The sequence below is a fragment of the Sceloporus occidentalis genome, unplaced genomic scaffold (assembly GCF_023333645.1).
Source record: "Sceloporus occidentalis isolate IW3139 unplaced genomic scaffold, rSceOcc1.0.p SCAF_5, whole genome shotgun sequence".
Lineage (NCBI taxonomy): Eukaryota > Metazoa > Chordata > Lepidosauria > Squamata > Phrynosomatidae > Sceloporus > Sceloporus occidentalis.
Window position 1 is genome coordinate 65898571 of NW_028316985.1, and position 14436 is coordinate 65913006.

General features: G+C 37.1%; 1 protein-coding gene across 5 annotated transcripts in view; it reads right to left on the bottom strand.

Moving 5' to 3' along the window:
• Positions 1-14436, bottom strand: part of DOCK4 (dedicator of cytokinesis 4) — a 311504-nt gene that overhangs the window by 99388 nt on the left and 197680 nt on the right. For all 5 annotated transcript variants that reach the window (XM_089524305.1, XM_089524307.1, XM_089524306.1 and 2 more), the window contains exons 15-23: positions 13776-13938; positions 11873-11979; positions 9012-9168; positions 7031-7128; positions 6852-6935; positions 6655-6755; positions 4771-4852; positions 2863-3033; positions 2069-2261 (exon numbers count right to left, since the gene is read on the bottom strand). In XM_089524305.1, coding sequence (XP_089380431.1) covers positions 2069-2261; positions 2863-3033; positions 4771-4852; positions 6655-6755; positions 6852-6935; positions 7031-7128; positions 9012-9168; positions 11873-11979; positions 13776-13938 — 1156 coding nt within the window. The remainder of the gene's footprint in view (positions 1-2068; positions 2262-2862; positions 3034-4770; positions 4853-6654; positions 6756-6851; positions 6936-7030; positions 7129-9011; positions 9169-11872; positions 11980-13775; positions 13939-14436) is intronic.

Sequence of the window (14436 nt, forward strand, 5' to 3'; positions counted from 1 at the left end):
GAGGGAGGGAGGGGATGGCTCTTTCATGCCTCTTATACTTTGCCTGAGCCAGCTACCTCACTGATACAGTAAAAGGTATTTGTGAAACCTCCCTAAGATTAGGAGAGATCTGTGTTCTAATTTACATACAGGAAGCATCTATTTAAAACTACAGTAACCCCTCCATTTTCATGGAGGATCCGTTCTGGACCCCCCTGCGAAAACAGAAAAGCATCAGTACTCAAGCCCCATTGGTTTGAATGGTGGTGCGCACCCCATTTTGTCCCCTTCCATTTGCTGCCTGCGAATGGGCAAGAGGCAACTGTATGTTAAAAGATTTCCGCATGCCTATTTGTCATATGAGATTATGATTATTAAGTATTTAATTGGGGGAAGTCATTTAAACCCACCTTCACTCAATGGAGGACTCTTACATTCCACCATTGCTCATACTGTGTTGCTCTATCACACATCATTGTCCATTACACTTTTTGATGCCATCTATCCATATGTGCCCCCTATAGGTTCTAGGAATTCAACCACTGATGTACTTATTGGAACTGGATGTATTTATTGGTATTGTTGGATTTCATGATTGTATTGTATGTTTTTATCAGGTTGTAATCCTCGATCCATAGGGAGAGACGGGGCAATACAAATACAAATAAAATTATTATTATTATTATTATTATTATTATTATTATTATTATTATTATTATTATTATTATTATTATGGCTTTTACTAATGTGGGAACAACTATAGATTACTAAGCACAAGATTACCAAGAGGGTCTATGCCTCTTCTCCCACATTAATTTGGAAAATGCCACTTCCTAAAATTTACTGTTTCATTCCCTGTTGCCCATCCCCACTATCTGAATGCTTATGCTGTTTGAATGTTTACACCAAGAAAGGAGATAGCAGGGACTGAAGGGCCACTGGATTAATCTCCCACACAAGGAAAGTGATGCTCAAAATTTTACAACAAAGACTTTTGCCATATACGGAGTGAGAAATGTCAGATGTCCAAGCTGGGCATAAATGGGTCCTAGAGCAGATCAGGCCTGAACTGTCCCTAGAAGACAAAATGTTTAAATTCAGACTATCATAATTTGGAAATATGATTCATTAGAAGAGACTGTAATGCTTGGCAAGGTGAGATGCAGTAAAAAAAAGAGGAAGACCCCATTTCAGATAGATGGACTCAAAGAAGCCATGGTTCTGAGTATGCAAGACTTTAGTGCAGCTGTTGATGACAGGGTGACTAGGAGAGCTCTCATTCATAGGGTTGCCATAAATTGAAGACACCACTCTTGTAGACTACCTGGGAAGCAATTTATTTCAAATAAAAGGGGTGTCACGGGGCACAGACTTGATGGGCCAGATGTGGTCCCAGGGGCCAAGCTTGCCACCCTTGTTCCAAAGAGAATGGAGAACAATGTGCCCTATTAGTTCATGTGTGTTGTCTTTAACTAGGCCTATTTATCCTCCTTCCATATTTATTTCTATTTATGTTGTCAATATCTCAAACCAACTGAGCAGAAAAATCTATTTTACTGAATGGTTCATGAATTTCTTCAAATCTTGTTTCCTGGGGCACTTCTTTCCTTTTTCCTGCAAAACTGAGCAGACATAAAAGATACTGAAAATCATGTGGATGCCACGGCTTGACATGGCCAGTCTGCACAGGGCCATAGTTGCTCATCTAAATGTGATCAGTGATGGAGCCAGGGGGAAACTCACTTGGAAGGAGGCTCCAAATTTGAGGAGTCATTGCTGAAAGCTCACTGTCTTGACAGACACCTACTATATCTCTGATACAAGGGAGCAGAGCCTCAGAATCAAAATGAAACTTTCAGACAGGTTTTTGTGCGGAAAGTCACTTAAGATTTTGCAGTCCCATATACGCTAGTTTCTCTTCAGACTGTATAAATCTTTTCCCCAAAATATTGCAGTCCCAGGCTGTTTAGGACTATTATTGCAAATGGCAATTAAATAAATGCTTTATGCATGTAATGTCTAAAAAAAATGGAAGATTCCTTTCATCATACTGTTTTAGCATAAGAGTAACAGGTTTTGCCCTTCCTACCTGGATTGGTGTACAGTTCGCTCTCCACCGTCTTTCCAATGCACTGGAGTTTCACAGCTTGAAGGGATTCATCTGCATTGGTGATGGTTGGCAAGCTTCCCAGAGTATCACGCACCAAATTTGCCACCTCTCTCACATCAAAAAGTTTTAGTAGCTCTGAGTATACAGCTGGAAAGGAGTTTAGAAAGACCACCTAAGATAGCAATAAGAAGGATAAATTAAACCCAGAGGGGCAAAGATATGGGATAGATACAAATATTTGAGAGAGAGATGTTACTTTGACCCTACTATTAAATGTTCTTCGTTTCTCTACTTTGCCAGAAAAACAAAACTTTGGAGACCCCTCTACTCTTTTATTTATGAAAGTGATTTTAAACTGCATTATTATTGATTGATTACAATTTTGGAATGAATAGAAAGATAAAATTACTGTGGTCCAGGTCTTCATTATTATTATTATTTTAAAGGCTAACTGGAGAGAGGATATTAGGGTGGAAGGCTGACAATATTCTTGGAAGACACTGGAGAACAAAATGAACTCATAGCTCTGTAAGCCTGGCAAAATGCTTGATGGAGCTTGATTACTGCCAGATGCTGAATCCAACTTCTGCCATCAGCAAATTGATGAAATAAGCTGACAGCATATTATGCCATTATAGCTGAAAGCAAACCAACAATATTAATTTATCATATTAGAAGCAAGACTGCATCTGTATTAACAAATATACATATACACAATGTGGACATAACAGCATCAACATGATACGGTAGCAGTTTGAAAAATAAAAACTCACCTGGGCCTGAGATAAAGCACTAGTCCCTTTGGTTTCTTGGGAAAGGAAGAATCGCACAGACATCAGCAGCTCTTGAATACAACAGCAGAATTCCTCTTCATTTTGTCCACCAGTAGCAAGAGAGAACAGTTTCCGAGACTGGACTATATACTTAAATATATATTCTTGTGCCTACAAATTTGAAAACATACATAGAGGAAATTACATTGTTCCTTTAAAAACAAAAGAATTTAAAACTATTTTTCAGACCAGCCAGAATGCTCAGTATTATCAGCAAAAATAAGAGAGACAATGAAGTAAGAAACAATGCTTCACTTTCACTCTTCTAAGAATGAAAACTATGATGTGAAAAGTATTGTAAGCTAGGGGAAAATGAAGCCTGGGAAATGAAGCGATCACCAAAAGAGATCTCTCTGTGGTCAGCAATTATCCATGAAACAGATACCTGTTTTATTATGGCCCTGATGTGATGTATTTTGTCATATAATTATGCTATGTGGTTACCCATACTGAAGGGCCTTACTAGGAATGAAAAAAGATTCAACATCCAGTCCAGGCACCTTCTGTTTGGGGAATGGTGTGTATGTGGGAAGGATTCTTTTCCTTTGCCTCAGGCAATAAAAATCATGGGCCAGCCCTAGTGTGCACATGAGGAACAAATTCTTAATTTTAATATGTCAGTTTAGTTTCAATTTATGCATTTACAGAAGGCATTTTCACATGCTTGCTCATGACAGTTTCCATCATGAGATACAGTCTCCCTGCTGCTGCAAACCCTAACCTCTCCTAAAACTGACTCTGGAGAGTACTCCAAGATTCAGAGTGTTTTTGGGGTGGTCTGTCAGAAGGGAGATGGGAAGATGTTCTTGTCTAAGAACATGTAGCTTTACACTACTTTCGATCCAAATCATGAAACCATAATCTAGCATGAGTTAAAATTTGTAGAGAAATACCTCAACCTGGTGCTTTTTATACATTTTGGACTACATAACTGTCTGTGCAGGGATCAACAAATTTTTACACAAACATATCTGGACAGTACGATTTTACAGAATACTGATTAAGATTATTTTTGGCAATATCAGTAAAACCTCAGTACAATAGATGCAATGGAAAAACAGTATGAGGTATTAGTTATCACTTATGTAAACCCCACTGATGTCCATGAGTCTACTATGGTTGGGACTAATAATGAGTTTAGCACATTGTCTTCAATGTGCTCCATTGGAGAAATTTCTCAAATTCAGTTTCACTAAACATCTCATTTTTTCAGTCTTTAGCTTGTCCCACCGTGTTTCTTCATCAGAGTGTTTTTTCCCAGCCTGCACAAAAACTAGTCTATGGCCTGTTACAGACTGCCAAAATAAAGCTGCTTCGGGTCTCTTTGGAGGTATGCTGTTTAAATGATGCATGTATCCTAAGAATCCGGAAGCTGCACCAAAGCTGCACTCCAGTGCTTAGGAATGGAGTGTGGCTTTGGCGCGACCTCCGGACTCTTAGGACCCCATGCATCATTTAAATAGCATACCTCCAAAGAGACCCAAAGCAGCTTTATTTTGACAGTCTGTAACAGGCCTATATTTTAGCATATTTTTTAAACATTTACTTTTTCATACACATTTTTATATATATATTAATGTATGCGTTTTAATGTGCTTATTTTTCAAATGTAAGGATTTTTTTCCAAGTGACTTTTTGCTGAAAAACATTTTGTGTATAATTTTCAAAACATACAAACTTCTTACATGCACTGATTCAAGCACATAATTTTTGGTATTCTTTTTTGTGAATTGCATTGTTAACTAGAAAAAGTCTAATCTATATAGTTTATGTTTAGATTTGGTAAGTGTGAATTTTAGTAAGTTTGCATTGGAGTCCAAACTGAGCTAACTTCTCATCCCTAGTTACCTTTAATACTTCCTGGTTGTGTGTCTGTCTTTCCACTTCTGTTATTCGATCTACATGCCACTTCAACACCTTTATGAGGTCTCTAGAATATAAAGCAAAACTTATTTCCAAGATGAACTGCTGATAAACCCACGTTAGATTAAAGTAATCTAATTTATAGAGCTGTTTTACATATTTATTTTATTGTATTTATAAATCATCTCTCTTCACAACCAGTGCTTGAGGTACTTTACAATAAAACCATGAGAATAATAAAATACATCTATTCCAAACAATACTTAACTAAAGCAAAAAAGTGTATACATTATAACAAGACAGTGAAACCTCTTAAAACCACAGAACATCATTAAATTTTAATCAGCAAATTTTCAACAGAGAAGTATAGTTATTTTATTAACAATCTAAAAGCCAGGAACAAAGGAAAGAGCCAACCTCACTTAGCAAGGTTTTCCACAAATATGTGCCAATACATAACTAATACAGTTTTGGATGTCCACCAACCTTTCGTATGTGTGTCATGTAACAGGGCATCAGAAAATGATTTACAGAATTTACTCAATGAATATAGTCTTATTGGAATTATAGTCATATTTGAACAGTAAGTCTATTGAGCTCAACAGAACTACCTCTCAAGAAAATAGCTACAGGTATGTAGCCTTTCAAAACAATATTCCCTCTCCCCCACACAAAAAGAAAAGAAAAAAGCCATTGAAGAGCAGATGAGAAAAATAAACAAAGAAGGATCCTGTACTTTTCATTCCCTTAGCAATACTTAAATGGACAAACTTGAAATTAGAGGACTGAATGTAGATTTACATTTAATGTACATAGTGGATCAACAATGAACACCCAAGTAATAAATACTTGGGACTGTTTTTTACATTAGCATGTGTGGAGTAGTGTTTACCTTCAAGTCATTGCCAACTTATGGTGACACTAAGGCAAATCTATCACAGGGTTTTCTTGGCACGTTTCTTTAGAGTCAAAGAGGCCTGGTAGCTCAGTGGTTAAATGCCTGTACTGCAGCCACTCACTCACACACCATAAGGTTGCAAGTTCAATACCAGTGGAAAGGCTCAAACTCGACTCAGGCTTGCATCCTTCTGAGGTCGCTAAAATGAGTACCTAGCTTGTTGGGGGCAATTAGCTTACACTTTGCAAACCACTTAGGGAGTGCTTAAGTACACTGATAAGCAGTATAGAAATGTACTTGCTACTGCTATTGCTAGATGGGTTGGCCATTGCCATCCTCTGAGGTTGAGAGACTGTGACTTGCCCTAGGTCACCCAGTGAGTTTTCATGACTGAGCAGGGATTTGAACCATGCTCCCCGGAGTCATGGTCCAATGCTCCAATTACACCACACTGGCTTGCTCTTTTTCTTCAAAGAATTAGTGTATGTAGGAAATAACTTAAGCAACTGTACATGAAGATAAAGATCTTCATTCCAAGGGTTAAGACATGTGGGGTAACTGGGCTGAAAGATAATTTGGCATGCAAGGGTTTTTGACAACCTGCTTATATTTTTTGAATAGCTTTAGGCCTCAACCATCATGCTCTTTCTAAACTATGTTTGATTTAATTGTTGTAAGCCACCTTGAGTCTCAAACATGGGGGGAAGTGGCATATAAATAAATATTATCTCATCATCATCATCATCATCATCATTTTTAAAAGGGTATATATGAACCATAAAACTTTACTTAGAGCCAGATGACTGATTGATTATTAGAATTGAGCTGACTGAAAATTGGTAGAGCTATTTTTCTCAAGGCAAAGCAATTAATTTTGATGCATGTGTTTTGTCTATCTTCAGTTATTTAAAGAAGATCATCAGTGATTGTGCAAGATGAAGCCATTTAGGTATATTCATATATAATTCTACCTGTATGCAAGTGCTCCTGCAAAGTGACTTTCAATGTAGGTGTCCATAACTGGCTTAAAATGATGGAATTTGCTGTCCTGCAGTAAGTTAATTATATGGACCTAAAAATAACAAGATTGTTTATTAGTTTGAGGTTATTACTGTGTCAGCATCCAAAATTAAAACAATACCAAGAAGATTAATGAAGTATATCTTACCAAACAATCAAATACATGGGAGCCATATTTTTGAGAATTTTCATCTAAAATTCCAAATAAAGTGTCCAGTGTATCTTGAAGAAACTGGATAAATGAAAATTTAAGAAATACATATCTGCAAATGGTCTTTGATTTTCTGTCACATGCCAAATAAAACAAACTGTGAAGCAAGACTGTACCTTGACGATTTCTGACCCATCAATATCTTTCAGTTTGGAGAGGCAGCCTGCAATTTTTTCTGGATGGGCTCGCCACTTGAGAAGATCAAGCATGTCCCCTACACAGCAAACATTCAAGATGGCACAAATGGCACTAGGTTAAAAAATGCATTAACATTAATTTTAGAAAGAAGGGGGAGTGGAGAGATAATGGATACAGTTCCGCAGAACTGCCAACTAAGTCAGGAAATTGCAATATAGTATGTGTATATGTCTTTTTAGATTGTAAGCCAGAGGGCAGGGAACCGTCTAATTAAAAGATTGTATGTACAGTGCTGTGTAAATTTACAGCGCTATATAAATAAAGCTTAATAATAATAATAATAATTGTGTATTGTATTTATATATCACCTTGAGCCTGCAAGAGTTCCTGAGGTGATGCACAACAAATAAAGGTATTTAAAATAGTACTAAAATTTGTAAATAAATAAATAAAATAAAAATTTATTAAAATACTTAGTTTTTTGTGGGTTTTTCGGTCTATGTGGCCATGTTCCAGAAAAGTTTCTTCAGAACAGATGCTGGTGAAACGTCAGGAAGAAAATTTTCTGGAACATGGCCACATAGCCCAAAAAAACCCACAAAAAGCTATGGATGCCAGCCATGAAAGCCTTCAACTTTACATTAAAATACTCTTTTAAAAACCATTTTTAAATATAACTTTAAAATAATTAAAACAACTTCCAACATCAAAGGCCCTGCAGAACAACACCAGATGGAACCAGCCGAATTTCCTTTGGCAGAGAAGTCCATAACTGGGGTGATGCTACAAAGAAATGCCTGTTATGTGTGCATATCAACTGAATATCATGAAGTGTTGGAAAATGCAACAGGACTTCCTGTGAGGATCTCAAATTTCAGGAAGGCTCAGATGGAAGAAAGCAGTTTTTCAGATACCGTGGCCCCCAGTAAGTGAAGACCGCAACCTTGAATTGAGCTTGGAAGCAAACTGGAAGCCAGTGCAATTTTTTTAAGACTGGTTTTGGCTAGTCTCTAAAATGCACACTTGATACCAGTCTGCCTGCTACATTTTACTTTGTGAGGTCTAAAGTCATCCAGATGCTTTAGACCTCAGTTTCCAAAAGTCTCAATTAGCATGGCCAATGGTCAGGAAGCTGGAGTCCAAACATCCAGAGGACCAAAGTCTGAGAACCTTAGTTATACATGCTAACTTACGGGGTAACGCTCATTGAACCCTATGAAATTTAATTCTGGCAAGTATAGCATTGTTGAGCTTTTTTGCTCAGTGCATTTAAGTGGGTCGTAGTAATGTTTATGTATAACTTTGAAGTAACAACTGGAGCAATTAACCATTCATAACAAAGCTTAAAATGTTAATTAAAACTCCTACTATTTTGGTCACTACATTCAAAATATTAAAATGTGTTAATGTCAGTCTTACTCATTATCTCATGAATAATAAATTAATAATATGCTGCTAACATATGGTTTTAAATTTTTTTTTAATTATAAGCTTTTAAAATTAGGAAAGTGGCCAATCCGACCCCAACCATTGCCTGCATGTAACAATAACACCCAGAATTTGGCATCATTATTCCCTTGTTAACCTAGAGTAACATGTTGCTTTTAACATCTTCTAAGTCCATTCAGAAGCCATCACAACATTCTAATACCTATCAGAATCTTTTAACTATAACTAAATAAGTTATGAAAGCAAAACTAAGAAACAGTTAACAATAAATGGGCAATTCCAATATTAATTTCTGATTTCATGGTTCTGCTAAAAATGTGCTTCACTACATTAAACCCATACCAGTTTAATTCTATCCATCAATAATCCTACAAATCTATTTCTTCACTATCTGATAATTTCCATCTTGATAAGTTAATAACAGAACACATTATAGCACACCTTAACATTAACAAGCCCAATATTCCATTATTATAGTTTACACTATTTTAATCATCAACATGTTGTTACCATTTTGAGTGAGTTTAGTTGAACACAGGAAAGACGTAATCCAGAATGATTCCTTAGTGGTTTTTACTGCTTGGTGGTTGTTTGCAAGGAGATGTCCCTTTGAAAAGGGGAATTTGAGGTAGCGACTAGAATCCTGAAGACTTACATTTTCTTCACACTGGGAGAACAATTAAATTAAATATGCATTTTAACTCACTTCATAATAATGAAATAAAATGTGGAATAAAACTGTCACATATAACTGTTTTTTAAATAATAAAACAATAAAATCTGATAATTACCTCTCTCGGTTGGGTTATTTCAGCCTACTGTTCTTAGTCTTTACTATTCTCTTTCAGACATACTGCCCTAAGTGACCTCCACAAATGTCAAATTCAATGCAGCATAGCTGATGTCCTGCAATTGCTTCCTCAGACCCACCTTTCCACAGCACTACTCTCCAAATCCTTGCCTACTGCATCTAAACAGTGGTTCTATTAATTAATTTAATGGTTATAGCTGGTGTTTATGTATTTGAAATGTGCTGAACCAGCCCTGCTACATTGATCTTTCCGTTGAGTGGGGCTCTGGACCTCTGCATCAAACTCTGCTTCACAGCACTACTGCAGCTAAGTCTATGTATATTGAACTGAAACAACTACTTCTCCATTTGATTAGTGCCTTCATTTCCTTCCCCTTCTTTGGTTGTCTCCTTTTTCTTAATATCTAGCTTCCAAGCCTCTTCAGACAAGGGCTTGTTCTTTCATTCTTTGTTGAACATCACCTGTATGGTACTAAGTGCTAAATAAAGCAAACAGTGTTTCAAGTGTTTTGAACTAATTTTTTAAAAAAACACGAAGAAGCCCTGGAAACAAAAAATAATGTTGCTTCTTCTGTCACATGATGTTATTATATGGCTAGAAAATGTAAGCCTTTTGAAAACCTCTGATCTTGGCTTTTAAAAGATTCTATACAGGGAGAGAGACAATCAATACCAGATGCTGTAAGTTATATTTCAGAGGAAGGAAATGGCAAAACCACCTCTGAGAATTTCTTGATAGGAAAACCCTATGGAATTCATGGAAATCCCATTAAGTCGAGAAGTGACCTGAAGGGACACACACACACTTTTTAGGAAAATAAAGTAAAAGAGAGTGGTAAATCAAAGCAAACTATAGAAATTCATAAAGAAGGATTGCATTCTGTAAAGTACATAGTATAAAGTCAATGGACAACATAATTTAAATGAACGAGCTACTAACTGCCAGCCTACTTATAAAAAAAGGGAAAGCCATATCATTGTGCTTCTTATATTACCCCTTCTAGAACAAAAATACTCAATACTTAAAAAAATGCTTTCAATGTTTTAATTTCTTATTTTAAGTTTGTGGATATATGTCCACACTGTGCAGACTGAGCTATAAAATACATTTTTCACGTTACACTGAATCACAATTTAGGTCTGTGGAGGAAAAAAACCCACAATGTTTTACATTGTGAAACAGATGGTTTGGCTGACCATATACGCTGCTACCAGATGTCCCTAAATGTTTTTATTTTGTTTCAAAAATATGCTCAAAAACATAACATTATTGGGGAAGTGACATACATAGCATAATCTTCACTTAAAAAACAAAACAAAACAAAAAACCCAACTAATTAATTCTTAAATAATTGGGTCAATTCCAGCCTAAAACATGCTGCCATCCAATATATATATATATATAAAGGAAAATACAGGTCCAAAACACACTGCAGAAATAATCCAATTTGAGGCTACTTTATCTGCCCTGACTCAATGCTAGGGAATCCTGGGAATTGTAGTTTACTGTGGCACCAGAGCTGTCTGACAGAGAAGGCTAAATGTCTCACAAAACTGCAGTTCCCAGGATTCTCTAGCATTGAGACAGGCCAGTTAAAGCAGTCTCAAACTGGATTATTTCTGTAGTGTATTTTGGGCCAGAAACACCTTTCTTGTGATTCATATAACTAATAAAAGGAGACCTTTATTTATTTATCTATCTATCTATCTATCTATCTATCTATCTATCTATCTGTCACTTTTCACCCAAAAGGGGAACCAAGGTGCCTCCCACATAAAGTATATCATACAAGTATATTTTTAAAAGTATCTTTTAAAAACTCATAGTGATTTTAAAAAGAAAAATAAAGAAATGACCCAAACAAAATTGTTATGAGATTTAATATGTGTACAAGATATGGGATGCATCTACACTGTAGAAATAATGAAATTTGACACCACTTTAAGCGCTGTAGCTCCATCCTACGGAATCCTGGGATTTACAGTTTTACAGTTTCTTTAGCCGTCCTCTGCCAGAGTGTGCTGCTGTCTCACAAAACTACAAATCCCAAGATGGAGCCATGGCAGTGAAAGTGCTGCCAAACTGCATTATTTCTGCAGTGTTGATGTATCCAAGGACGAGCCAAACAGGGGTCAAAATGTAAGTAGCTGCAATACAAAAGCAGTGTCACTGAGAAGGATATGCATGGGTGACAATTACTAAATAGGAGCGCAGGGGAATGGGGGGAGAGGAGAGAAGGAGGGGGAAAAAGAGAGAGAAAAGTGAAGTAAGGATTTGGGTGTCCTCCCAGGTGTTAGTCTAGCCTGTTGGCAAAAGATGGGAGCGAACCATAAGGGAAATTATTCACATCACAAGGTCTGGCAATGAAAAAGATAACAAGATTTGGAGAACCAACAGCATAAGCTTGAAAGGACATAATGAAAGGCTATTTTATATCCTGACTAGTTTAGCATTCTTCTGGCAGCTGATTCAATCTGTGTGAAACTAAAGGCAACCATAGGCATTTGGAGTATCACTCCAAATAAATTGCATTTCTCTCTGATTTCTGACTGAAATTACCTTGTGAACAATGAGCTCGTGAGTGCCATCTGGCAGCGTCCTTCCATTTTCCTGCATCAGAGGGACGAAAGAAAAACCAAACAACTTCTTCTCCCCCTTTTCTTTTGCTGAAACACACACATATATAAAAATCCACCACTGAATCTATGCAATGATAATGCATAGATTCAGTGAATGTAAAGTAACACATACGCTTTGACGCTCCACCATTAATAACCAGGATATCATAGTCACAAGGAGGCTCCCAAAAATGACTTCCCCATAGTGAGAAATTCCTAACTTCAGGCATAATCTCAAAAGAAAAAAAGAAGAACAGGAAGGAGGGCGAATTTGCCCTTCCACAGCAACTCTTCCCCCAAATTCTGAAAGGCTGTGAAAACCAGTTTTCATATGGTGAGGAGAGTTGTAGGGGGCAGAGGAAGAAAAATCAGCTTTGGTAGTAGACCTCCACTAGTATTGTACTGGATGTAGGCTCACAGATAAGTCACAGATAACAATGAACGGGACTGATATCTGACTACTGTATATTTCCCTTGATTTCAGTTAAATTGGAAATTTAAGAGAGGCCATCAGGAAGGAGTGTGGGGACTCACAGTGCAGTGTGTGTGTGTGTGTGTGTGTGTATCTCCTAGACAACCCTCCCTCCTCCCCCAAAAACAGTTCTACATGGGAAGAATGAGAATCATTCATGAAGAGTCTGTTGGAAGGTCCTCCTTCCTCAAGGTAGAAGATCTCTCTGCTCTGAGTATATTTTATGAACATGCATGTTCACATTGCTATAGTAAATATAATCTTAGATCCATCTATTTTAAAGAATTATATCACCTATTTAGGGGGGAATACACCTTGATTCTGAACATATTCACAATGGGGGGGGGAGTGAATGCCTCATATTATTGTACTTTCAAGAACACTTAGAAGGTGCTTTTTACTGATATCTCTATCTGTGGTCATTTTATGAAAAAAAATCCCATTAATGCCAAATCTATTAATTGTAATCAACTTAGAAATTAACAGTATATCACATTTTAATTTTTAGGTCATTAAATAATAGCTTATCAGTGCAGTGATGTCTACATAAAACCTTGCTAGAACAGTTATGTATGGTGTAGATTAAAAGAAGAATCAAGTTACACTGGCAACCTATTTTCACCAACAGACTACCATCAGAGGGAACAAAAGAATTTCTAACAACTCATCATCAGTGAATTTTAACTGTCATCCATCACCATTTTGTCCAGCTTGGAAGCAAAGTAAGAGGTTCTTGCCTATATATTTTCTCCTTCCTCTTTCTGCAATTTGTTCTTATCCCACTGATTAAACTTGACAGTTCTATTGAAGCCTGGCAGGTCACATAGTTCTAGATATTTTGAGTTTCAGTTCTCAGAGGTCCCAAGCCAGCACTGTCACTGGTAAAGGAGTGTAGGAGCAATAATCCCAAGCATCTGGAAGGCCTATTTCCTCCCATTCCTACTTTACAGTTAAACAATTTCAGGTTTTGCTGTTTATTTGTTTCATGGACGTGCCATCCTGCCCTCAGGATGGTCAAAAAAAGTTAAGAACAACAAATACCATCAGAAGAAAAAATAGTACAACCCTGGAGGAAAAACTCCACAGCTGCAAATACATGAGTCTATGTACTAAAGGACTTTGTACAGATTTCAATTCTGAAAGACCAGTAATTCCTTTCCACTGAATATTGTTAAGGCAAAACTGTTCACACCAGCAGATAACTGTTGTTTGCATTGTGATGTCTGAATGAGCTCCTTCTCACCCTCACCTCCCACAGACTGCAAGTACCTAGAAGCTCTGTTATAAACCAACAGGTATGAAAATCATTTGAGAAGCCCTCTGACACAGCATAATGCAACTCCAAAGCACTACCACTATGAATAGGTCTTACTGGAACAGTGTCGGAATTCAAAGCGAAGGTGTGCTCCCCTGAATTTATCCACAGGAATGGGAAGTTTCAGCAGCTCCGCCCACCTGGGACTGTTGTTGTGGTACAGCACAAAGGAGTGGAATTCACTGGCTGGTGGTTCTCCAGAGCCAAAGGAAATAAAATCCTAACAAAGAAAACACCCAGGTTAAAGATATTGCTTCACTGACAAAACAGGTAGCAGATCTTCTCAAAAAGGAGGCAAAAAAGATATAAGGAAAATGATAAAACTTCCTCAAACTTCTTCACATAATACATGAAATCGAGCAAAGGTTGTGTGCCTACAAACATTCCACATTTGCAACTCTAAATACAGTATCCAATATTGAAGTCTATGCTGATTTACAAATAATTGGGGCAGATTGCATGAGATCTAAAGATCCATAAGCAAGAAGAATGGGCTCGCTCAATCAGCTTTTGTAAACCAAATGAATCTTGGTTTGATCTTTCTGTGCCCCCACAGACCTCAGAATTGGGAGGGGAACAGAAAGGTTTGTGCCAAGACTGGGCAAGAGAAACTGAGCAACCCTCTTCCCGCAAATAATTAGGCAAAACTGGACCACCAAAATAGGCAGTCAAGCCCACTCATGATGATAAACTACAAGTGTACTATTAAATGAACAAG